This window comes from Schistocerca serialis, chromosome 2 (assembly GCF_023864345.2).
Source record: "Schistocerca serialis cubense isolate TAMUIC-IGC-003099 chromosome 2, iqSchSeri2.2, whole genome shotgun sequence".
NCBI classification, from domain to species: domain Eukaryota; kingdom Metazoa; phylum Arthropoda; class Insecta; order Orthoptera; family Acrididae; genus Schistocerca; species Schistocerca serialis.
Window position 1 is genome coordinate 1,028,265,853 of NC_064639.1, and position 26,702 is coordinate 1,028,292,554.

Sequence of the window (26,702 nt, forward strand, 5' to 3'; positions counted from 1 at the left end):
ATCCTGAATAAATATATGATAAACTTCTGTCATTAGGCTTTCACTGAAATCAAAACAAATTTTCTTTAAATTCATTTACAGGTCTCTATATTTTGTGATACACTGACACACAATTCATACATACATGTATTTCTAAATATTTACAATCAGCTTTGGTACTTAAAAACCTGCAAATGTTCAGTGCCAACTGCAACCATAGCAATCTTGGTGATAAGGAGACACTGCCAGTTACCTCTTCTTCCCTCACTCCCGCCCCCCCCCCCCCCCCCAATACTTTTGCAGCATTCACACTGATTACCTTTGATGATGATGATGATGATGATGATGTTATCCAACAGAATACTGTATATTTCTTCCTCAAGGCCTTCAGTTTTATGTCTAATGTTTCAAAACATAAAGACAACATGCAACAGAATGCAGCCCAATTTACATTTTTTCACGTCAATGCTCCTTTGAAGGCAGGAATCATACACACACCAATGGTGTTCAAGCAACAAGCATGTTATTATATGTTTTCTAATAACATTATCCCTGAGAACTGATAGTTGCCCATTTTCATTTTTATCATTCTTTCTTTTTTTACAAAATCTGTTTGTCTGGTGCATATAGTACACTGTATATTTTGGTAAATCACTGGTAAATAATTGTGTTGCACACAGAAAGACTTTGGACATTTGACAGATCTGAAATTTTTCTGATGTTGATACACCAGAAAATGCATTTTCTTGACATAACAAAAGTATTATTAAATTGTTTTTCTGATAGTATGCATCGATGATTTATATATTTGAGATTCAGTAAAGTGGCAAATGAAATGAGAGGTTAGTTTCCAAAATCCACAATCTGTGTCACTGAGTTATGCAGTATTGTAACTTTACTATTCGCTATTCATTCTCCAGAAAATTTATAACTAAAAGTAAAATTTTTCCAAGTTAAAAATAGTTGAGCCCTTACTGACTACAATTCATCATGGCCCCTCAAATGGAACTTTTTAAATTCTTGATGATGTTTTACATGTTTAGCACCAATTTCTACGAGTCGAAGGAACTCTGTGACGTCAAAACCATAATTGGTAAATTTTGCATGTGCTCCTCCTTCTGGATGGTGACCCTGGAAGTAATAATGACCAACCATTCACTACTATGAATCATTACAAGCAAAATAATTTTTCTTAGTTGGAAGATTTTCTTCCTCTTCAAATCAAAAGAACTGCTTTTATGATATTATGAGACAGCTTCAAAAAATCATTGATACATTTATAAACATGAAACAGTATTCAACTAATATTTATTGGCAAATCCTAAATCTTTATATTATTTGCTCTTCACAAATATTCTGCATATTTTTATAAAAGCTATAATCACTGAAACTCTACTGAGAAAGGGGGGGGGGAGAGGGAGAGGGAGGGGGGGGGGGGGGGGGGGGAGAGAGAGAGAGAGAGAGAGAGAGAGAGAGAGAGAGAGAGAGAGAGAGCGCTTCTACATTATAACTAAACTGTCTGAGTCATAGGAAATGTAAATGACAACTGTATCAATATTGTAATGAACCAAAACTCATTGGAGAGTACAACAAACTGCTAAAATGCAGAGTGTAAATTTAATACTGATGTGAGTACTATTAATAAGTTGAAAAATCTTCAAAAAGAGTAGTAATGAAATACTGATTGTTTTAAGAATATGTGTTTATATTTATTATGTATCTGATAATGACAGTATGCACACAAACTATAATGTGGCAGTTTTAGCTTATGTACTCCAATTTGCTTCGATTTGTATGTTGCTTTTTTCGCATTTTGAAATAACAGACAAGGGAAAACCCGGTCCATTATGGTGTTCAAGTATGACTTCCACCACATCAGAAGGGATCAGTGATCCCTATGACAATGTGTCAATTTTGCTTTCAAGAGACACAAGTGTAGACAGCCAGTCCTGTGAGGGGGAGGTAGAGCTTGCTCCCTATACTTTTCTGCTCTCCTTGGGAGGTCTATTACCTTGTTTGTTTATGTTTGCAGCCAGAAGTGTTCACACTAAAGACAATGGGCTTTCCGTGTAGATTTATTTCACCATTCCTGGCATATTTAATGGAACTGTTCATTCATCTGTTGTCACTGGTCAAAATATCATTTTAAGACGTATGATTTTTGTTGTCTCTTCAGTAGTTGCATTTTTGAAACTGATGTTTGTTGATGGAGTGCATTTGCTGGAGTACATTTAATTCACCTATGTTTAGTTTTTTTTTTATAAGTAGATGCAATGTTTGATTTCACTGTATAGAAATAATCACTAAAATTGACAGCCAATAATTTCAATAAGTCATCAGTTCTGCCACAGCTATTATTACACTGGCACTCAATTTAATTTGTTTTTGTTTTATTTTTATTTTTATTTTTTTGTTCATAAAACAAGAAGTTCAGTATGAGACTATTGTCATAGTTACTCAATACATGATTCTTAGTGTTCTGTAGGACAACTATTCATGATCCGTCAAGGTATGTGAATGAGTACAGTAACTGTAAAAACAAGTATAGCAAAAAGTGACCCAGACGTCATAAGAAACTCCAAGTTTTCAGTATGTCTATAACTGTTTATCTCTTCTTGACCACACACAAAGCTTTTCTGCCACATTTTTTGATTCCTTTAAATTATCTTGAATTTTCATTAACATTTGTATAAAGTGTACAAGTGAAGAAAGTAGTAAAAGTGGCAAGAGAAATGAGGTACAAAAACACACCACTGATGTGCAAATATGTAAAACATTCAACCTATCTGAAAAAGTAAGCCAAACATCTTTGACTGTATACCACTTAATGAGAAATGGCCAGAACAATCCAATATTAACATCTACTTCCAAGCAATTTGGGTTGTAGCTCAAACACGAAACTTGTCTTGTTTGTCACATACATGGGAGACTACCAGGAAACTTTAATATTGCTCTCCTGCCCAAGTACAAAACACAATGTAGTAAAATTTGTTGCACCAATATTGGAACATGAAAATCAACACAATACTGCTGGAAGACATTGCCAACATTCTTTGCGATGCCTCAATGCCTCACAGAGACCACTTCGATTCACATAAGCAAGTGAGCAATCGATGGAAGGAAAGAGAGCTAAAAAAAAGAACCTCCTCTTGGAGAAACATCCACAGAATATGCCGTAGAGACAGTGGAGGTCCCTAACTAATGATTAAATGTTCTTCGCCACGTAGCTACATCAGATAAAAAGTAAAACATGGTTGATAGCCCACGCATTGTTCGCTAAAATAGCTGGATAACATGCAGTACAATGTAAGTGGTTAAAAAAAGGGCATTCAGTCAGGAAATAGTGAACTGTCAAAGGTTGGTGACAATGAGCACAAAGTGGTGGGTGATCACCACTTAACAAATGGCAATGGCTAAAAACACAGTACCCATTAAGCAACCTAGTTAAAATGATCTCCGCATGATGAGAGGGCTGAGAGGAGGTTGGTCAAGCTATTGGGAGAGGTTTAATTTCCCAGAGATTGTTCCCAAGAAGAGAAGACCAGTGGTGATGCCAAAGCGACACCATCTGCTGACAGACAACAACAAAAAGATCATCTGAAGGAATGCAAGAACTAGCACACCGAGGAAGGAGGACTGCAGCCTTGGCAGTAGCATCAGTAGCCTCATTTCCTGTCAGACCAATGTGACCTGGAACCCACATGAACATCACAGTGGCGCCCTCAACAGCAAGCAAGTGGAAGCTTTCTTGGATTTGTTGCACTAAGGAACGGCCTGTGTACAGCACACAAAGGCTCTGAAGGACACTGAAAGAATCGGAGCATATGACACAATTAAAAAGCCTGAATCGCTGGATGTACTAGGTGGCCTAATAGAGGGCGAAGAGCTGTTGTTGTTGTTCTGGTCTTCAGTCCAGAGACTGGTTTGATGCAGCTCTCCATGCTACTCTATCCTGTGCAAGGTTCTTCATCTCCTAGTACCTACTGCAACTTACATCTTTCTGAATCTGTTTAGTGTATTCATCTCTTGGTCTCCCTCTAGATTTTTTCCCTCCACACTCCCCTCCAATACTAAATTGGTGATCCTTTGAGCCTTAGAATATGCCCTACCAACTGATCCCTTCTTCTAGTCAAGTTGTACCACAAATTTCTCTTCTCTCCAATTCTGTTCAATACTTCCTCATTAGTTATGTGATCTACCCATCTAATCTTCAGCATTCTTCTGTAGCACCACATTTTGAAGGCTTCTATTCTCTTCTTGTCTGAACTATTTATCGTCCATGTTTCACTTCCATACATGGCTACACTCCATACAAATACTTTCAGAAACGACTTCCTGACACTTAAATCTATACTCGATGTTAACAAATTTCTCTTCTTCAGAAACGCTTTCCTTGCCATTGCCAGTCTACATTTTATATCCTCTGTACTTTGACCATCATTAGTTATTTTGCTCCCCAAATAGCAAAACTCATCTACTACTTTAAGCATCTCATTTCCTAATCTAATTCCCGCAGCATCACCCGATTTAATTCAACCACATTCCATTATCCTCATTTTGCTTTTGTTGATGTTCATCTTATATCCTCATTTCAAGACACTGTCCATTCCATTCAGCTGCTCTTCCAGGTCCTTTGCTGTCTCTGACAGAATTACAATGTCATCGGCGAACCTCAAAGTTTTTATTTCTTCTCCATGGATTTTAATTCCTACTCTGAATTTTTCTTTTGTTTCCTTTACTGCTTGCTCAGTATACAGATTGAATAACATCAGGGATAGGCTGCAACCCTGTCTCCCTCCCTTCCCAACCACTGCTTCCCTTTCACGCCCCTCGACTCTTATAACCGCCATCTGGTTTCTGTACAAATTGTAAATGGCCGTTCTCTCCCTGTATTTTACCCCTGCCACCTCTCTTTCAAATTCTGAAGGTGGCAGGGTGAAGAGCTATGCTGTAAATATTAAGCAGTGTTCTGGAACCTGATACTGGAAATGGTCGGTGTCATTGACAAAGGCACACTCGACACCAAGGTCAGTCTTAGAGCCACTGGTGTACATGAAGGTGCTACCGCTAAGTTGCATGCAAAGGTTGAGAAACTTACAGTAATAGATCGAATCAGGAGTAGTTTCCTTGGGAAGCGAATAATTTCTGAGATGAACATGGGCCGCTGCATGAAGACAAGGTAGTGAAGGATTCACACCCATCAGGAACATGGCAGGTAATGGGAAATTAAGTTTCCAGAGCAGTAACCAAAAGTGAACTCCGGGAGGTAACAGAGAAATAGGGCACACCTGATACTGGCGGTCAAGGGGATCATCAAAAAACGAGGCATAAGGTGGGTTGCCGTGCATGGCAGTCATATAGCATGCTTATCTGCTGAGGAGAACATCACACCAGTAGGACAATGGTAGTTCAGCAGCTTATGCATAGAAACTCTCAACCAGGCTACAGTAAAAGGTGCCAGTGGCCAAATGTAATTCACGATGGTATTAAGATGGCGTAAGATGTACAGATGAATAAATGAAACACTCTAGTTTTGAACAGACAAGGGATCAGTCCATTCCCCAGAAAGTACCACTTAGGACGCTTAGGACATTGAGGGACCATGTACAGTGTGTGGCCAGGTAAGACATGTGGGAGGACCAAGACAGTTTTCTATCAAGAGTGAGTCCGCCCCCGGTAGCTGAGTGGTCAGCACGACAAAATGTCAATCCTAAGGGCCCGGGTTTGATTCCCGGATGGGTTGGAGATTTTCTCCACTCAGGGACTGAGTGTTGTGTTGTCCTAATCATCATCATTTCATCCCCATCAATGCACAAGTCAACAAAGAGGCATCAAATCGAAAGACTTGCATCCGGCAAATGGTCTACCCAATGGGAGGCCGTAGTCACACAACATTTACATCAAGAGTGAGCCCCGGGAATTTTGTAGTTTCAGCGAATGGAAGAGCATCAGTCCCAAGATATAAAGATGGTGGAAGAAACCCATTGCACTGCCAGAAATTCATACAAATGATTTTGTCATTGGACTAGCGAAAGCCATTGTTAATGCTCCACAAGCAAAGATGATTGAGACATCACTGAAGACGCTGCTCATGGAGACAAGTCCATGTAGAATTGCAACTGATCACAAAGTCATAAACAAAAAGGGAGCTAGACATGCCTGGTGGGAAATGGGCCATGATAGGGTTGACTATGACAAAGAGGACGACACTCAGGATGGAGCCTTGAGGCACTCCGTTCTCCTGGATAAAGGTGTCTGATAAGGCCAAATCCATACATACCTTGAAAACTCTGTCTTTTAAAAATTCTTGAAGGAAATGGGGCAGGTGGCCTCGGAAGCCCCATGTGTATAGAGTACAGAGGATACTAGTCCTCCAGGAGGTGTCATAGACTTTCTTCAAATCAAAAACATAGCCATAGTCTGGTATTTCTGCATGGGTTGACAAAGTGATGAGATGGTCAATTGCAGAATGCGCAGTGGTCAGCAGACTGCGAGAATCGAGCCACCACGTGAGCTGGCCATGAATCATACATTCTAACACCTTGCAAACATAGCTGGTGAGAGAAATGGGATGGTAGCTAGGAGGAAGGTGTTTCTCCTTACTGGGCATAGGTATGGGTATGACAGTAGCTTCATGCCAGGGTCTGGAAAATGTGCCATCTGCCCAAATGTGACTGTACATATGTAGAGGAAACTGCTTACCCACAAGAGAAAAGTGCTGCAACATCTGAATGTGAATATCATCTTGTTCTAGGGCAGGACACTGTGATGAAGTGAGAGCATGGTCTAGCACCCTCACAGTAAAGCTGGCATGTAGCATTCATGAATCTGAGAGGAGAAGGGTATCACCGAAGCCTCCTGCACTCATTTTCGAGGGAGAAAGGTAGGGTGTTAATGGGCGGAGCTCAAAATCTCCACAAAACAGTGTCTTAAGGTGTTGGAGATAGCAATAGGGTCCAAAATGACATCATCTGCTATGGTCAGACTGGGAATACGAGAATGGACTTTGATCCCAGAGAACTGATGGAGGTTGTGCCACACAATGGAAGAGGGAGTGAAACTGTTACAAAAGCTAGTAAATGAAATCCATCTAGCATTTTTGCTATCCCAAAGAATGCACCAACACTGTGCACTCAACTTTTTATAACTACTATAGTTCGCCATCATAGGATGACAGTTAAAAACATAGAGGGTACAACTCTATGTGTGAATTGTGTCATAGTATGCCTCAGACCACCAGAAGACAGGGACACAGTGTGGTAAAGACGAAGTGCAAGGTATGGAACATTTTGCAGTAGTAAGGATAATGTTCATAAGCTACTGTACTTAGTCATCACAACAGGGGGAATGCTGTTCATTGAAGGTCGCCAGGGAGGAGTAAATCCTCCAGTCAGTCGTAGAACAATGGCAATTGAGTTTACACATAGGTGGGGTAGGAGTCAGCAATGGATAGTGCACAGGAAATGGTCACTCGAGTACGTGTCAGAGAGATTGGACCATTCACACTGATACTGGGATACTGGGCAAGCTGGGAAGTGCAGAATGAGATGTCCAAATGGGAATAGGTGCGCTTGGAGTCTGAAACGAATGTTGGTGCTCCAGTGTTAAGGCAGATGAGTTTGGGTTGGCTGAGATTAGCCAAGAGGGTACCTCTCAGACAGGTTCTGGAAGAGCCCCAAAAGGGATGGTGTTCATTAAAGTCGCTAAGCAGCAAAAAGGGGTGAGAGAGTTGACCAATAAGTTGGAGGAAGTCTCTCCTGCTGACAGCAAATGATGGAGGTATGTAGATGTTACATACAGAAAAGGTGAAGTGGGGAAGGATAATGTGCACCGTAACAGCTTCCAGCCAGGTGTTTAGTAGGATAGTTTGGCCACGAATGTCATCCCAAATGAGCAGCATGACTCACCAATGATATGGAATCCCATCCTTGGAGGGAAAGTCAAAGCAGACCAGAAGGAAATGCGGGCGGTCAAACTGGTCGCTAGGATGCAATTTCATTTCCTGGGTTCAGATAACAACCAGACGCTGTGATTCCAAAAGCAGCTATAATTCCTCCTTGTTGAATCTAATGCCATGAATATTCCATTGGAGAAGGGTCATAATGGGGAACTGGGAGGAGGGAACAAATATAGGGCACTCACCTCGGCAGCTGCCAAGTGCAAGCCTTCAAAGACTCACGGCTGTGGCGCGCAGAGGCTGCAGGATCCTGTTTCATGAGACATGTTCCCCAAGAGAAGGGAAAAAGAATGGCAGGGGGATAGAATGCAGCATGGAAGGAAAGAGTTGCAACAAAGGACTGGTGAGCCCCTTGGGGTGGGGGGAGTGAAGAATGATAAGGCCAAGACATTAGTGTTGCAGACCGTAGTTTATTATTTTTTATCAGCAGCCAAATAATTTTTGTGGATTTTTTGCATAATTGAGTCTTTTAAGCACATTTATTGTACTGACTACACAGCACTGTGACAACTGAAGCTCCTGTCTCACAATAGCCTCTCAACTGCTCGACCACAATCCCCTCACTGGCTTTCAGCTCTAAGTCATAAAAATGGTTTATCATTTCAATTACTCTGTGTCCAGTCAACAGCAACATGATACCATTCCAGAAGAACAATATTTTGTAGTCCATATGATGTGTGTTACTTGGCACAGGCTGCATATAAAGTAGCACGTAATGCCTACAAAATGAAATACCTCACCAAATTCACTAAGAACCAATTGCAGGTTTGTTTCTTAAATGCTTTTGGCCAGCCTTGTTTCCTCATGAAGGATGAATATTAATATCTTCAAATAAAATTTTCATCCAGAACCATAAACAGTGGGATTTAATTCAAAAATCTGTATGAACTGCCCTGGTCTCAGGCGAGGACAATGATTAACTGTAACAGTCCACACTTTACTATAACTTTCAAGAAGGGTCTTTGTGCCCAGAGAATACAGCTGTTGCAATTAGCTGTGGTGTCACCACCAGACACCACACTTGCTAGGTGGTAGCTTTAAATCGGCCGCGGTCCATTAGTACATGTCGGACCCGCGTGTCGCCACTGTCAGTGATCGCAGACCGAGCGCCACCACACGGCAGGTCTCGAGAGACTTACTAGCACTCGCCCAGTTGTACGGACGACTTAGCTAGCGATGCAACACTGACGAAGCCTCGTTTATTTGCAGAGAAGATAGTTAGAATAGCCTTCAGCTAAGTCAATGGCTACGACCTAGCAAGGCGCCATAGCAATTGATAGTTATCGTATGAAGCATGTCGCATCAAGAACGATGTATACAAATGATGGATTAAAGTTAAGTATTCCAGAAGCTACGTACTTTTCTTTATAGCATTCATTACGTATCCTGTTTCAGACCTCACGCCATCCTGCGTGAGCTTATAGCGTGCATTTCGGCCTTCTCTAGCAATATAACATTAGCTATATTGGATATTGTCTGACCCCTATGCTGTGCCCCAGTCTGCTACCATAGCAGCCAACACTGAGTAAGAACAGTTGCTAAATTAACAGTTTAAGTCTAATCTATACCTCTTTGCTACAGCATTGAAAGCTGGAATCTTGGATTCATTTACGGGTGACCTGCAGCCCTTTGTGGATCCTGGTGCACCCTGATGGCTCATTGAAGAAATTTTATTTATTTTTTTTATTTACTCATCAAGTTCCGTAGGACCAAACTGAGGAGCAAATCTCCAAGGCCATGGAATGTGTCATTACATGAAATTACAACATAAATGTAATAACAGATAAAAATAAATGTTCATGAACCTTAAAAGAGTCAGTCCATAAGTTTAAGTAAACGCTATCAGCAATACAATAAAAATCAGCTTAATTTTTCAAGGAATTCCTCGACAGAATAGAAGGAGTGACCCATGAGGAAAGTGCGCGGATTACTGCTAAGATTTTTGAATCTGCGTGACAGCTTATTGAAAATGGATGCAGCAGTATACTGCACACCTTTTAGCACAAGAGTTAAGGAAGTCCGATCCAAATGCAAGTTTGATTTCTGCTGAGTATTAACCAAGTGAAAGCTGCTTATTCTTGGGAATAAACTAAAATTGGTAACAAGAGACGTCAATAAGGAATATACGTATTGAGAGGCCAATGTCAAAATACCCAGACTCGTGAACAGAGGTCGACAAGAGGTTCGTGAACTAACACCACTTATTGCCTGAACTGCCCATTTCTGAGCCAAAAATATCCTTTTAGAATGAAAAGAGCTACTCCAAAATATAATACCATATGACAATAGCAAATGAAAATAGGCAAAGTAGACTAATTTTCGTGTTGAACAATCACTCACTTCTGATACCATTCAAATAGTAAAAATGGCAGTATTAAGTCTTTGAGCAAGATCCTGAACATGGGCTTTCCACAACAGCTTACTATCTATCTGAACACCTAGAAATTTGAACTGTTCAGTTTCACTAATCACATCCCCATTCTGTGAAATTAAAACGTCAGGTTTTGCTGAATTGTGTGTTAAAAACTGTAAAAACTGAGTCTTACTGTGATTTAGTGTTAGTTTATTTTCTACAAGCCATGAACTGAAGTCATGTACTGCACTATTTCAAATCGAGCCAATGTTGCACACAACATCCTTTACTACCAAGCTAGTGTCATCAGCAAACAGAAATATTTTAGAGTTACCCGTAATACTAGAGGGCATATCATTTATATAAATAAGTAACAGGAGTGGCCCCAACACTGATTCCTGGGGCACCCCCCAATTGACAGTACCCCACTCAGACCCCACATCACAGCCATTCTCAACACTGTGAATAATGAACTTTTGCTGTCTGTTGCCAAAGTAAGAGGTGAACCCATTGTGAGCTACTCCCCGTATTCTGTAATGGTCTAACTTCTGGAACAATATTTTGTGATCAACACAATCAAACACCTTACTTAAATTAAAAAAATATGCCAAGCGTCCGAGACCTTTTGTTTAACCCATTCAGTACCTCACAGAGAAAAGAGAATATAGCATTTTCAGTTGTTAAACAACTTCTAAAGCGAACTGTACATTTGATAGCAAATCGTGTGATATAAAATGATCAATTATCCTTACATACATAGCCTTTTCAATAACTTTTGCAAACACTTATGGCATAGAAATAGGTCTAAAATTATCTACATTATCACTTTCTCCCTTTTTATAAAGTGGCTTTACTACTGAGTACTTTAATTGCTCAGGAAACTGACCATTCCTAAACGAAAAATTAAAAATATGGTAAAATACAATGCTAACACGTGCAGCACAGTACTTTAATATTCTGCTAGACACTGCATCATAACCATGAGAGTCCTTAGTTTTCAGTGATTTAATTATTGACTCAATCTCCCTCTTGTCTGTATCACAGAGGAATATTTCAGACATCAATCTCAGAAACGCATTTACCAAAAAACTAAAGTTTTATTTAATTCACCAGCAAAGCTCAGAAAATTATTGTTAAATACTGTACATATATCTGATTTATCAGTAACAGAAATATTTTTACTATGAACTGACTTTATATTATCAACCTTCTGCTGCTGACTAGACACTTCCTTCACAACTGACCGTATGGTTTTAATTTTATCCTGTGAATTAGCTATTCTATTTGCACACCACATACTCTATGCCTTCCTAATAACATTTTTAAGCACCTTACAATACTGTTTGTAATGGGTTACTGTAGCTCGATTGTGAATACTTCCAACATTTTGATATAATTCCCACTTCATTCTACATGATAATCTTATCCCACTAGTCAGCCACCTGGGCTGCCTACTACCGCAAGTACCCCATTTAGAACATTCTAATGGAAAGCAACTCTCAAAGAGCATGAGAAATGTATAGAGGAAAGCATTATATTTATCATCTATGTTATTGGCACTATAAATATCCTGTCACTCTTGTTCCTTGACAAGGTTTAGTAAAACCTCAATTGCTGTTGGATTAACTTTCCTACATAGTTTGTAATTATATGTGATATTTGTTTGAGTGCAAATGCCTTTTAGTGTTAAAACTTGTGCATCATGGTCTGAAAGGTCATTTACTCTTTTACTAACAGAATGCCCATCTAGTAATGAAGAATGAAAAAAAAAATAATAAAAAAAATTGGCTATGGCTGTACTACTCTTCCCCTGCACCCTAGTTGGAAAAAAATACAGTCTGCATCAGATCGTATGAATTTAGGAGATCTACCAACATCCTTTTTCTTGCACCATCATATGCAAAATTTATACTGAATTCACCACCTATAGCTAATTTCTGGTACTTCCTACAAAATGAATCAAGAACCCTCTCTAGCTTGGGCAGAAATGCTGTGAAGTCAGAGTTAGAGGACCTATAAATTACAACAATTAGAAGTTTAGTTTCACTAAATTCAACTGCCCCTGCACAACATTTAAATATCTGTTCAGTGCAGTGCCATGATACATCTATGGACTCAAATCGAATACTGTTTTTTATGTACATAGCCACTCCCCCACCCCGCAAGGAACTCCTTGAAAAGCAGCCAGCTAATCTGTATGCTGGTAAAGGAAGCCTCTGAATTGTCAAATTATTTAAGTGGTGCTCCGATATACCAATAATTTCAGAGTCAACATCTATAAGCAGTTCACTAACTTTATTCCAATACCTCTTATATTCTGACAAAATATGCTAATTCCTTCTCTCCTTGGAAACATGATGTCCTGTGAAAGTAAGCCCTTTGTTAAGAGGGACTTCCTTTAAGTATGTATACCTATCAGCTGACTTCAACCTAAGAAAGGTGCAGCTCTAACACCAACTACTACAGGAATTTTTACATGAGTGATCCCACCACCACCCACTACACTGTCACCTATAAGCTTTGCCAGCCTCCCCTTCCCATACCTGTTGAGGTGCAGGCCATGTGTAGTGATACCTGATCTACCCAAGTGGCACCACTGAAATGTGACCCATACCCTCTGCCATCTGTGCCCTCTGCAGCCCCACGTTAACACACCTAACAGCCACATTAAGATGAGGCTGAGCATGATGCTGAAACAGTTGCATGAAATGCTTATTAGTGCCATCAGTTTGAGTAGCTATCTTTACCAAGTCACCACCTACATCATATTCCTCACCCCTATCAAGACAGTTCCCTGCTCCACCCACTATCACTACCTGATCCTCCTTTGTGCTCCACCCACTATCACTACCTGATCCTCCTTTGTAAAATTCCTACATAACTCCTCTACACTGTCAGTCACCTGAGCCAACCCTGCACTAGGCTTCACAATGCTGGTGACCTGGTACTCACTCCCTAACACTTCCTGCAACTGCTGGCCCACACCTCTACCATAAGAACTACCTAGCAGCAGAACTTTCTTCTTTCTGTTAGACTTTGCAACTGACCTAGGCCTCCTAAATGCTTAGGATTGCTGCATGTTTCCTACACCTACAGCTACAAGAGGCTCTGAGGCTCCTCTCCACTCAACTCTGGCAGTTGGTCAAATGTATTGCATATACGCAAAGTATAATTATCTGAATACCTCCTCCTCCTAGCTTTCTTGCCAACTGCCAGTTCCCATTCCCCACCTCCCTTCACTCTCCTCAACCTATCTAGTTCCTCCTTTGCACGTTGTAACTGCACCTGAAGGGCACACATCTTACACTACTGCTCCTCTATCAACTTATTTCTACTATAGATTCTGCATTCCCAGGAGAGGATCTCGCTAGAATTTCCACTGGCTTCCCCACTGCATTCCGCCTCAATCAAAATACTTTGAACAAATCCCACACCATAACCCACTACTCACAAATCTACGACAGAGCCCTTACTTCTCACTCATGGTAAAATTTTACAGTCACTGAAAAAACTATACATCTACATTACCTATGTTCAGTTACACCAGTAGAACTATTTATAGAACTAACAATAGAGGTCTCAAAATTCTCTGTCTACAAAGACAGATATCCTTATGTATTTGGACACCCTTATCTACTTAGCCTCCTATTTTGCATTATGTAGATATACAAGAAGCGGAGTTGATATTAAACACACTTTTTTTGTTATATCTATTTAATTTGCTGGGATAGCCAATATGTCTCCCTGTTGAGAAGAACCTCCTTTTTTAGCCTTATCAAAAGCTTTGGCAAAGTCTGTAAACACTATAAAATTATGAAAGCAGAATTGCTGTGAATTATGAAAGCAGAATTGCTGTGCAGTACTTACTTTGAGGAGCCAAAACTTCTAGTACTGCCAATAGACACATAAGCAAAAGTATACAAAATCATTCTACCATTCAGGGTTATTAGTTCCTCCCTTTGGGACAAAAGAAAGATAAGATGGGGATAATTAAAAAGGAAGAACACCAGGACACCTGTTGTGAAGTCTTCACACGCACTGATATGGACATGGAATTCATCCAAACTTCTTTAACACTAAAATGGGTTTTCCCCCAGTGTCCTTTACTTAGGCATGAAGGGAACAGCTGAAAGTAACTCATGTACTGCTCAATTCACTTCCTCAATGATCATGATCTGTACATGCAGTACTCCAACTGTATGCAGAAATGGCATAATAGGGTCTATAACTGTACAGACTTTAGGTACCCAGAGCTCGCCATCTGTGCAAAATACAAGGTTGTAACACAAGCTCTCTCACACAATTGTGATACACTTAGACAAGTAAGGGACTATGAAATGAATCAAATAAGTGAACTACATGTTATACATAATTTTTGTATGTCTCTAGAGCAGTGGTGGCCAACTTGATTATACTCATGATCTAGTGTTTACTGATGAAACCAAGTACATACATCTTGAAATTTTAAATGAAACAGTATACTGTTATGTAGCAGTTTTTATTTTATTAAGATGGAAAACATGAAACTGAAAATTATTCTTCCTAACTAATTATTCATATTACTGTGAGCATTGTGTCTCAGCATCTTCCACTAGATTAGCAAAGTCAGGTTTGTAGTAGGAAATTGCCAACTTTAAAGAATCCAATGTATGAGCATCTGTCAAGCAAGAACAGTGTTTACTTTTTGTTTGTTTTAAGTAGGAAAATGCTGATTCACATAAATATGCTGAACCAAAACATGAATGTAGTTGTTCAATACATTTTTTCAAATTGAAAATTTTTTAGGCATTTCAAAGATGTCACTATGATCGATGGAATTATCAAATGGGTAACTGATGCATTCCACCAACTTCTCAATACTTTTCAAATTTCGAAGTCTGATACAATTGCCTTAATTTCTGCCGTGTACTTGTCAGGAATGAAACTGTAGGTAGGATGTTTTTCCATATGATCCTTGATGTTTACAAATTGTTGAAGTTTTGTCTTCTCAGAGACAACTATATAGGCGCTGTCTGACTATGGAATGATGCAATAGAACTTATCATGTATGCTACTGTTTTATTCTTGCCTTGTAATTCCAGATTTAATGTGCTCAGTTTTCCGGTAAAATTTGCTAAGAATGCTAAATCAAATTACCAGTCTAAATCATGCAGCTGCTGATAATGATCACCTCTCTCTTCAAGAAATTTTACTATGTTGTCCAAGAGATCTTGAAATCTTTGCAAAAACTCATTTTGACTCAGCCACCTCACACCAGTGTGCAATGCCAAATATGGTTCCTTCTCATCTAACAGCTTAAAGAGCTGCCTTTGGAGAAATTTTCCTTTCATGGAATTTACAGTCCTGAAACAAATATCCATTACATGTTTTGTGTTTAGTCTCTTACTGGCCAGTACTTGTTGCTGAATTATGCAGTGGTAGCTAAAGAAGTCTGAAAAATCTTTGTCTTTGTGATAAAGAGCAATAAAATCATTATGAATACCTGTCACTGCAGGAGCCCCATCGGTTGTCACTGATACGAGTTTGTACAAAGGAATCTTAATCCCACAAATATATCCTTTGATTTCTATTACTATATCAAGACCATGAGTTTTTCCTTTTAAGGAAATCATACTTAGCAGTTCTTCTTTCACTGACAAATCTTCAAAGACCACCCCAAAAAAATAAGTAACTGTGTGGTATCAGTGATATCTGTTGACTCGTCAAGCTGTAGCAAAAAAGCAACACAGTGGACAATATCTCTTTGTAGTCATCTGTTTATGTTTCCACTCATCGTTTTGATATGGGGCATCACAGCGTTTGAGACAACTGTAATCCATGAATAGCTTTCTTAATTTCATTTTTATTTTTGAAATTCACAAACAGTGAATCTGCCACTACTTTGGAAATTTCCTTGATATATTTTCCATCAGAAAAAGGTTTGCACTTTGTGCAGTTCTGTAATTAACTTGGAAAGAAGCTTCCATTGCAGCCTTACTTTGCTCAGTAGTCCTAGACAACATGTTTTCTTGGCCTGTTAATTGTTAGTTCAATGCTTACAGTTTACTCTTTCTTATTTTTCTGTTATGTGGAAAGTCAGTCTGATATATACTATGAATTGTGTTACAATGTCATTCTAAATTTCCTTTTTTCAGTATTGCACAGATGTATTGCATATTAAGCAAAAACAGTTTTCTTTTACCATAGTAGAGAAGTAGCCCAGTTCCCATTCTTGGTGAAAGTGATAAATTTTTTATTTCTTTGGAGCACATTTTAAGAGGATCTACAAAAATAAAATTAAAATGTCAGTAACACAATTCATATAATAATAAAAGTAGAGATATCCTACCGCTAAATGTGCATTAAATTTATATTTGTAATGATGACAAAAAGTTAGCAAGTGAACATTATTTCTACATTTTTAATTACTTATGCTTTTCATCAAATGGGATGATTTTGGACACTGGAAGGGGGGGGGGGATTTCAGACAGTATGGTTTACCTACTCTCTCCCACTGCATAGCAATGAAATGTCACTAACTGTCAATTCCGTGTGCTGCTTATTTTAAGCATGAGATTGTATTTCCCACATTCTGGAACTTGTACACTGGCTTGATTGTTTACCTATGTAATTATCAGATGAACAGTCTGATTGTTGAAAGTTCATACAGTATTATGAAGTGGAACAATTTTAGTAACCCCATCAGACATTCAAATGGAAGAAACAGACGACATATCAATATGCATAACATCACCACCATGCAGCACGAGTGCATGCAGCACAAAAGCCAATGTACTGCAGGCTGATCATGTGAATATAAGGCCACCCAGTAGTGAACTCACTGTCAGTTGCTTCCATTGCTATTTAACAGAACTTATTTGGACTTGTGTTGTATAGTACAATAACTGATGAACATGTGGTTTCCACCACTACAAGACTTAAAGTGGAATTTTGCTTAACATTATAATTTCAATATGTATGCATAACAAAGTAGCAGTGCTTGGACTTACAGAATTTATATCTGGAATTATTGCTTATATCATTCATCTCAAGAATTGTTATTGTTTGGTTCATGATGTAATAGACAATCTTAATCCGTTATTACAGAAAGTTTATGTGTGTTCAAAGTGAGGGTTCCAATATCAGTACCACTTGCACTGGCAGTGCAGTGCTTAGAAACACCTAAGCTCACATTAAACTGGCTGGATCATCACCACTGTGGTGTATCACTGCATCATCTAAGAGCATTGGGAGGTCAGCATACTGTCACCAGTCTAGGATGTGACATTAAAGACTTGTCACCGAGCAAAGTAAGCTGTTAGCAGTACGAATTACTCTTACATTATCAATAAGTAAAAATGTTGCTAATCCTAGCAATCATGGCTTAGTAAAGGCAGAAGTAGTAGTATTGGTGGTAGTGGTGGTTGAGGAGGATCAACACAGGAGGAGCTATTTCAAGTTCCATCAGGTCAAAAACTATGCCTATAAAATCCATCTGCAAAAAGCCTCTTGGAACTTCTGATGCCATCTGCTAGGCAGTTTATATCTACTGTGAAAAGCAATGGTTCTCTAACATTTCCTTTGGGTACGCCCAAAGTTACACTAAAGTCTAAAGCTTTCTCTCTATTACTGTTAGTTGCGAAACTGGTCTGGTGGTCTACATGCTTTTTCTTACTCTTGAAGCGACTGTGTAGAACTGTGTCAAATGACTTCTGGAAGTCAAAGAACACAGCATCAACCTTGGCACTAGTGTCTACTGTCTTTTGGGTCTCCTGGATGAACAGAGTGAGCTGGGTTTCACATCACTATTGTATACAGAATCTATGTTGATTCCTACAGTCTCAGTCTCCATAAATGCCATATTGTGTATGCATAAAACATTTTCCAAAATTTTACAAGAAGCTAACACCAACAATATAAGCTTACAATTTTTGCAGCTGTTTGATGATCCTTGCTCATCATCTACATCTACATATATACTCCACTAGCCACCAAGCGATGTGTGGCGGATGGCACAATTCGCACCAAAGTCATATCCCCCCCCCCCTCCCCCTCTGTTCCACTCACGGATCGCGCAAGGGAAAAATGACTGTCTGAACGCATCAGTATGAGCTCTTATTTCCCTTATCTTTGGATGATGATCATTACACAATTTGAAAGTTGGTGGTAATAATATATGCTCTACATCCTCGGTGAAGATTGGATTTCGGAATTTAGAGACCACCCCCTTCTGTTTAGTGTGTCGTCTATCTGCAAGTGTGTCCAACTTCAAACTTTCTATGAGATTTGGAACGCTCTAGCGATGGCTAAATGTACCAGTCACGATTCTTACCGCTCTTCTTCGGACCTTCTCAATCTCCCGAATCAGACCCAACTGGTAAGGGTCCCACACAGACGAACAACACTCCACGACTGGATGAACCAACGTGTTGTAAGCTATTTACTTTGATGAAGGACTGCATCGCTTCAGGATTCTACCAATAAACCGCAATCTAGAGTTCGCCTTACCGGTTACTTGTGTAATCTCATCATTCCATTTGAGATCATTTTGAATAGTCACACTCAGATACTTGACTGATGTTACCGCTTCCAAAGACTGATAATTTATTTTGTACTCATACATTAATGGGGATTTTTGCCTTGTTATACGCAATAGATTACACTTACTAATATTGAGAGATAACTGCCAGTCATTACACCACACATTTATTTTCTGCAAATCCTCATTGATTTGTTCACAACTTTCGTGGGATACTACTTTCCTGTAGACTACAGCATCACTGGCAAACAGTCTAAGGCCGCTGTCAATACCATCAACCAGATCGTTTATGTAAATCGTAAAAAGCACAGGACCTATTACGCTGCCCTGGGGCACACCTGAAGTTACTCTTGTTTCTGTTGAAGTTACCCCATTCAGGACGACATACTGCTCCCTGTCTGTTAGAAAACTTTCTATCCAACCGCATATGTCATTGGATAGACCGTAAGTGCACACTTTTTGTAGCAAGCAACAGTGTGGAACCAAGTTGAACGCCTTTCAAAAGTCGAGAAATATGGCATCAACCTGGGAGCCAGTATCTAGAGCCTGTTGTACATCATGCATGAAGAGGGCCAGCTGTGTCTTGCATGACCGCTGTTTCCTAAAACCGTGCTGGTTTCTGCAGATGAGCTTCTCAGAGTCTAGAAAGGTCATTATGTCTGAACACAAAATATGTTCCATGATTCAACAACAAATCGATGTCAGTGAAATTGGCCGGTATTATGTGCATCTGATTTTCTACCCTTTTTATAGATTGCTATGACCTGGGCCTTCTTCCAGTCTTGTGGAACTTTCCGCCGTTCCAATGATCTCTGATAGATGACGGATAAGAATGGTGCTATATTTGCAACATAGTCAACATAAAATCTTACAGGGATACCATCTGGGCCAGATGCCTTTCTGGCGTCTAAGGATCTTAACTGTTTTACAATCCCAGATACACTAAACACTATGTCAGCCATCCTTTCGTCTGTTCAATAATTGAAAGGGGGAATGGTGCTGCAGTCCTCTATCATAAACAAGTTTTTGAAAGCTAAGTTTAGAATTTTGGCCTTCTGTTTATCATCATCAGTTACATTACCCATACTGTCAGCAAGAGAAGGTATTGAATCATTTGTAGTGTTCATAGATTTTACGTATGACCAAAATTTTTGGGGTTATTTTTAGAATCTGCAGATAAAATACTGCTTTCAAATTCACTAAAAGAGTCTCTCATTGTCCTTCTGACAGCTGCTTTCATTTCGCATAATTTCTGTTTGTCAGTGGGGCAGTGACTACGTTTAAAATGACTGTGCAAAATTCTCTGCTTTCTCAGCAACTTCCTAATATGTTTGTTGTACCAAGGTGGATCCTTTCCCTCCCCTATACTTTTGCTAGGCACATACTTCTCTAGCACGTGGTGAACAATACCTTTAAATTCCGACCAAAGATGCTCAATTGCTCAATATCTTTGTGTCCCACGGTGAATGCTTGGAGCTGACTATGAAGATATTCATTAATGACACTTTTATTTGCTTTCCCAAACAAGAAAACTCCATGTTTTTTTTTTTTTTTTTTAACTTTCTCAAAAAGATCAGGACTGTTTGTCGCCAAGAGTCTGTGCTGAGACGTTGTGGATGTCTCATGTGACTTCAAATCATAAATTCAGCTCTACACTGTGTTCCAAAGAATTATGTTGATTTTTATAGTGAACATATCAGATTGTGATGGGTCTGTAATTATGTATTATCATTTTGAGACCATGTTCCCATCTCAAGTTGGTTTTCTAACCAATTGCTCAAGGTTGTATGTTGAGAGCGCTCCTAGAATAACTTCACAAGAATCTTTGCTTCTGCCCCTGTGATAAACGTGTAATTTTTCCAGTCAATTGATGCTAGATTAAAGTCTCCACCTATAACTATGATGGTCTCAAAGTGATAATACATAATTACAGACCCATCACAATCTGATATGTTCACTATAAAAATCAACATAATTCTTTGGAACACAGTGTAGAGCTGAATTTATGATTTGAAGTCACATAAGACATCCACAACGTCTCAGCACAGACTCTCTTCTAAAATCATAACTCAACACTACAGTAAAATATAAGAGGCTTTTTTTACTGTCTGACAAAGGTCCCTACAAAATGACACTAACCTGTCTCTCTTATCCCGCTGGCGGAGAATGGATATACCACTCTGGTACTTGACCAACAGTAGTACATAAGTGAGGGTCTATTCCAGCTTTCTGACACCTCTACATGCAGCATCTGCCATCAATATCTGAACCCTGTGAAACAAACTGACCTACAATCCCTCCTATAAACCTCAGTCCCTTCACAAGGACTAACACCCATCAATTCATAGAACTTCTTACCCCCCCAAACCATGCACTCACACCTTTTACCTTCTTTCCAGATCCACAAGTCCAATCATCCTGGTCATCACATTGTTGCTGGCTTCAAAGCATCCTCTGAAAATATATCTGTCTTATTTGATCAACATCTGCAGCCTACACTGAGAAGATAAAAGCCACAGAGTACCTCCTTACCTCCTAATATTGTGCCGGACATTCTTTTGCCCAGAGTAGTGCAGCAACTTGACATGACATGGACTCAAAAAGTCGTTGGAAGTCCCTTACAGAAATACTGACCCATGCTGCCATTATAGCTATCCGTAATTGCGAAAGTGTTGCAGTGTAGGATTTTGTATATGAACTGACCTCTTGATTATGTACCATAAATGTTCAATTGGATTCATGTTGGGCAATCTGGGTGGCCAAATCATTCACTCAAATTATCCAGAATGTTCTTCAAACCAATTGCAAACAATTGTGGCCTGGTGACATGGCGCATTGTCATCCATAAAAATTCCGTCATTGTTTGGGGATGTGAAGTCCATCAATAGCTGCAAATAGTCTCCACGTAGCCAAACATAATCATTTCTAGTCAATGATGAGTTCAGTTGGACCAGAGGACTCAGTCTATTCCATGTAAACACAGCTCACACCATTATGAAGCCACCATCAGCTTGCATAGTGCCTTGTTGACAACTTGGAGCCATGGCTTTGTGGGGTCGGTATGCACCACACTTGAATCCTACCATCAGCTCTTACCAACTGAAATCATGACTTGTCTGACAACATCACAGTTTTCCAGACATCTAGGGTTCAACTGATATGGTCACAAGCCCAGGAAACATGCTGCAGTCAATGTCGTGCTATTAGTAAAGGCACTCACCATCTTCTGCCATAAGCCAATAATCCCAAATTTTCCCACACGGTCCTAATGGATATGTTCATAGTATATCTCACATTGATTTTTGTGGTTAATTCATGCATTGTTGCCTGTCTGTTAGCACTGACAACTCACACGCAAATGCTGCTGCTCTTGGTCATTATGTGAAGGCCGTCAGCCTCTGCGTTGTCAATGGTGAGAAGTAATGCCTGAAATTTGGTATTCTCAGCACACTCTTGACACTGTGGAGCTCAGAGTACTAAATTCCCTAACATTTCCTAAAATGGAATGTCACATGTGTCTACTTCCAACTACCACATGACACTACCACCATCTGTATGTGTGTAACGCTATCCAGTGTCTTTTGTCACCTCAGTGTAGTACAAAGACTCCCTCCTGCACTAAAGACATCAACCATTTCTTCATCATCTGAAATCTGTGTGTCCCATTCCAACCACAAATATTGCTTGCCTATTCCTCTTTTACATGGTCTATCAGCTGCTGAACATTACCTCAACCAGTACTCCTCCAATTCCAAAGCTATGATGCCCTTCCTGCTCCACTTAATCAACTTCTACTTATGAACAAATAATTTACCTTTGAGAGGCAAACATACAAACTGATCAGGCCACAGAATCAGGATGGCTCCTCCTATGCCAACTTCTTCATAGATCACTTGGAGGGGACTTACCTGGATCCACTATCCTTCAGCCTCTGGTTTGATTCAGACACATTGATGAACCTTTGGCGCATGGACTCACAGTAAGGCTGACTTGTTAAACTTTTTTAGAATTTCTGAATACATTATCCTAATTAAATTTCACATGGTCATATTCTGAATCCCATGCTACTTTCTTTGATGTTGATCTCATCCCTCGCTGATGGTCAGCTACATGCTTCTGTTCAAATTAAACATACTAAAAAGGAACAGTACATATATATATATATTGACAGTTGCCATCCTTTCCATGCCAAATGTTCCCCCTCATACAACCTTGGCATTCGAGGCAAACATATCTGCTTAGATGCAGACTCTTTACAGCGGTACTCGACCATTCTCACCCAGCCATCGCTGGTCATAATTACCCCACCACCCTGTTCAAAAGTGGATTTTCAAGGCTATGCATCCAGTACTCATACTACTGATCCCTCCATCAAACAACTCAGAGGTACACCTTATCACTCAATACTATCTTGCTCTTGATAGTTGTAATCAGCTACTTCAAAAAGGGTATGACTTCCTAAAATCATGTCCTGAAATGAAGTACGTTTTGTCCGACATTTTGCACCCACCACACCTAGAATAATTTTTCATCGCCGCCGCCGCCCCTCCCCCCCTCCCCTCCCCGCCTAAAATATCTCTGCAATATCCTTGCCAAACCCTATGATCCCTCTATCCCTCTTTACCCATTTCCCTACCCTATGGCTCCTATCCCTGTGACTGTACACACTGTAAACCTTGCCCTATGTGCTCTTGTTCCACCACCTATACCACCACCTATACCATCCCTGTAACTGGCAAAACATGTGCTATCAAAGGGAGAACTACCAATGAAATGACATGTTATGTACCAGCTGTTATTTAAACACCATTCGAATTCTACTTTGGCGTGTCTGCCACCAAGTTATCAGATTGCATGAATGGACATAGACAGACAGTGTAAACTGGCAACACAGAATATCCTGTAGCAGAGAAAGCTCTGCACCATGATAGTCCTGACCTTGGTGCCTGTTTCATCACAGTTGCCATCTGGATTCTCCCTCATGGCAGTCTCTCAGAACTTCTCAGGTGAGAAATGGTGCTACAACATGACCTTGGTTCTCACCACCCAGCTGGCCTTAATTTACGTTAATTTCTTTGGTCTCAGCATTTCTTTTCAGTAACTATTCCTTTCTTCACTTCTTTTTAGTTTTCTGTATTTATTTTCTGACCTGTCTCATCTCCATCTCCCTCCCCTACCACAAATGTTGATCACGTATAATGCATATAGCTTTCAGCTCTTATTAAGTCTTGCATGATGTTTTGTCAGTAATCTCTGTCTTGCTTATTACTGTATTGGCGTAAGGAGGGCTATGCGTGAAGCGTTCAGTGAATTCGAAAGTAAAATTCTATGTAACGACTTGACAGAAAATCCTAGGAAGTTCTGGTCTTACGTTAAATCAGTAAGTGGCTTGAAACAGCATATCCAGACACTCCGGGATGATGATGGCATTGAAACAGAGGATGACGCGCGTAAAGTTGAAATACTAAACACTTTTTTCCACAGCTGTTTCACAGAGGAAGACCGCACTGCAGTTCCTTCTCTAAATCCTCGCACAAACGAAAAAATGGCTGACATTGAAATAAGTGTCCAAGGAATAGAAAAGCAACTGGAATCACTCAACAGAGGAAAGTCCACTGGACCTGACGGGATACCAATTCAATTCTACACAGAGTACACGAAAGAACTTGCCCCCTTTCTAACAGCTGTGTACCGCAAGTCTCTAGAGAAACGGAAGGTTCTAAATGATTGGAAAAGAGCACAGGTAGTCCCAGTCTTCAAGAAAGGTCGTCGAGCAGATGCGCAAAACTATAGACCTATATCTCTGACGTCGATCTGTTGTAGAATTTTAGAACATGTTTTTTGCTCGCGTATCATGTCGTTTTTGGAAACCCAGAATCTACTCTGTAAGAATCAACATGGATTCCGGAAACAGCGATCACGTGAGACCCAACTCACTTTATTTGATCATGAGACCCAGAAAACATTAGATAAAGGCTCCCAGATAGATCCTATTTTCCTTGACTTCCGGAAGGCATTCGATACAGTTCCGCACTGTTGCCTGATAAACAAAGTAAGAGTCTACGAAATATCAGACCAGCTGTGTGACTGTATTGAAGAGTTTTTAGCAGACAGAACACAGCATGTTGTTATCAATGGAGAGACGTTTACAGACGTTAAAGTAACCTCTGGCGTGCCACAGGGGAGTGTTTTGGGACCATTGCTTTTCACAATATATATAAATGACCTAGTAGATAGTGTTGGAAGTTCCATGCGGCTTTTCGCGGATGATGCTGTAGTATACAGAGAAGTTGCAGCATTAGAGAATTGTAGCGAAATGCAGGAAGATCTGCAGCGGATAGGCACTTGGTGCAGGGAGTGGCAACTGACCCTTAACATAGACAAATGTAATGTATTGCGAATACATAGAAAGAAGGATCCTTTATTGTATGATTATATGATAGCGGAAAAAACACTGGTAGCAGTTACTTCTGTAAAATATCTGGGAGTATGCGTGTGGAATGATTTGAAGTGGAATGATCATATAAAATTAATTGTTGGTAAGGCGGGTACCAGGTTGAGATTCATTGGGAGAGTCCTTAGAAAATGTAGTCCATCAACAAAGGAAGTGGCTTACAAAACACTCGTTCGACCTATACTTGAGTATTGCTCATCAGTGTGAGATCCGTACCAGATTGGGTTGACGGAGGAGATAGAGAAGATCCAAAGAAGAGCGGCGCGTTTCGTAACAGGGTTATTTGGTAAGCGTGATAGCGTTACGGAGATGTTTAGCAAACTCAAGTGGCAGACTCTGCAAGAGAGGCGCTCTGAATCGCAGTGTAGCTTGCTCGCTAGGTTTCGAGAGGGTGCGTTTCTGGATGAGGTATCGAATATATTGCTTCCCCCTACTTATACCTCCCGAGGAGATCACGAATGTAAAATTAGAGAGATTTGAGCGCGCACGGAGGCTTTCAGACAGTCGTTCTTCCCGCGAACCATACGTGACTGGAACAGAAAAGGGAGGTAATGACAGTGGCACGTAAAGTGCCCTCCGCCACCCACCGTTGGGTGGCTTGCGGAGTATAAATGTAGATGTAGATGTAGATGTATCAATATTTACTGGCCACCTGTATATTCTGCACTGTGCTAAACACTTCACTGTGTAAATGTCGACTCCTTTCGAGTAAATTAGAGTATTAGGGTGTTATAGGAAATTCTGAGAATTGGTTTAAGTCATATTGCTCAAAAAGGAAACACATGATATCAACAGGAATGAGTTCCAAATGAAGCTATTATTCCTCATCTAACTAGGAATTGAAGTCAGATTATATTTTTTTTAAGCTGATACTTCATGCCTTGGAACTTAGTTTCTCCGGCATGCACACGCAATGTCACATGCATACTGTCTGCTGTTGCCATAGCACTATCACTGCTCAGACATAGTTTTACCAACTTCCCATCCATCTGGACTAATACTTAAAAAGACAAGGCCCAATAAAAATTCTCAAATAACATAAGTCATATTCAACTTAATAGGTTACAGGAGAAAATATAAAAGCACAGTATATGAAACAGGCAAAATGGAATACAGATGTGTGAAAAATGAGACTGACAGAAAGTGCAAAACCGCTAGCAAAGGTTGGCTAGATGAAAAATGCAAATCTGCAAAGCATAAAACAATGTCCCTGAAGGAATCAGGGGTAAAATATGGGAACCAGACTGCAGTTATATGAGTCGAATCACATGAAAGGGAAGTAGTAGTTGAGACTGGGAGGGACAGGGTTGTAGTCTATCCTCATAATTAGTCAATATGCACATTGAGCAAGCAGTAAAGGAAACAATGATGAAACTTGGAAAAGGAACGAAAGTTCCGGGAGAGGAAATAAAAACACTGAGGTTAAAACATAGCGAATTGG

General features: G+C 39.9%; 1 protein-coding gene across 2 annotated transcripts in view; it reads right to left on the reverse strand.

Annotated features, from left to right (window-relative positions):
* Nucleotides 1–274: 274 nt before the first annotated feature.
* The window catches only part of LOC126458448 (EGF domain-specific O-linked N-acetylglucosamine transferase), a 146,212-nt gene continuing 119,784 nt past the window's right edge, over nucleotides 275–26,702 (reverse strand). For both annotated transcript variants that reach the window (XM_050095512.1, XM_050095511.1), the window contains exon 10: nucleotides 275–1,110. In XM_050095512.1, the coding sequence (XP_049951469.1) occupies nucleotides 958–1,110 (153 nt within the window). In that variant the 3' untranslated portion in view covers nucleotides 275–957. The remainder of the gene's footprint in view (nucleotides 1,111–26,702) is intronic.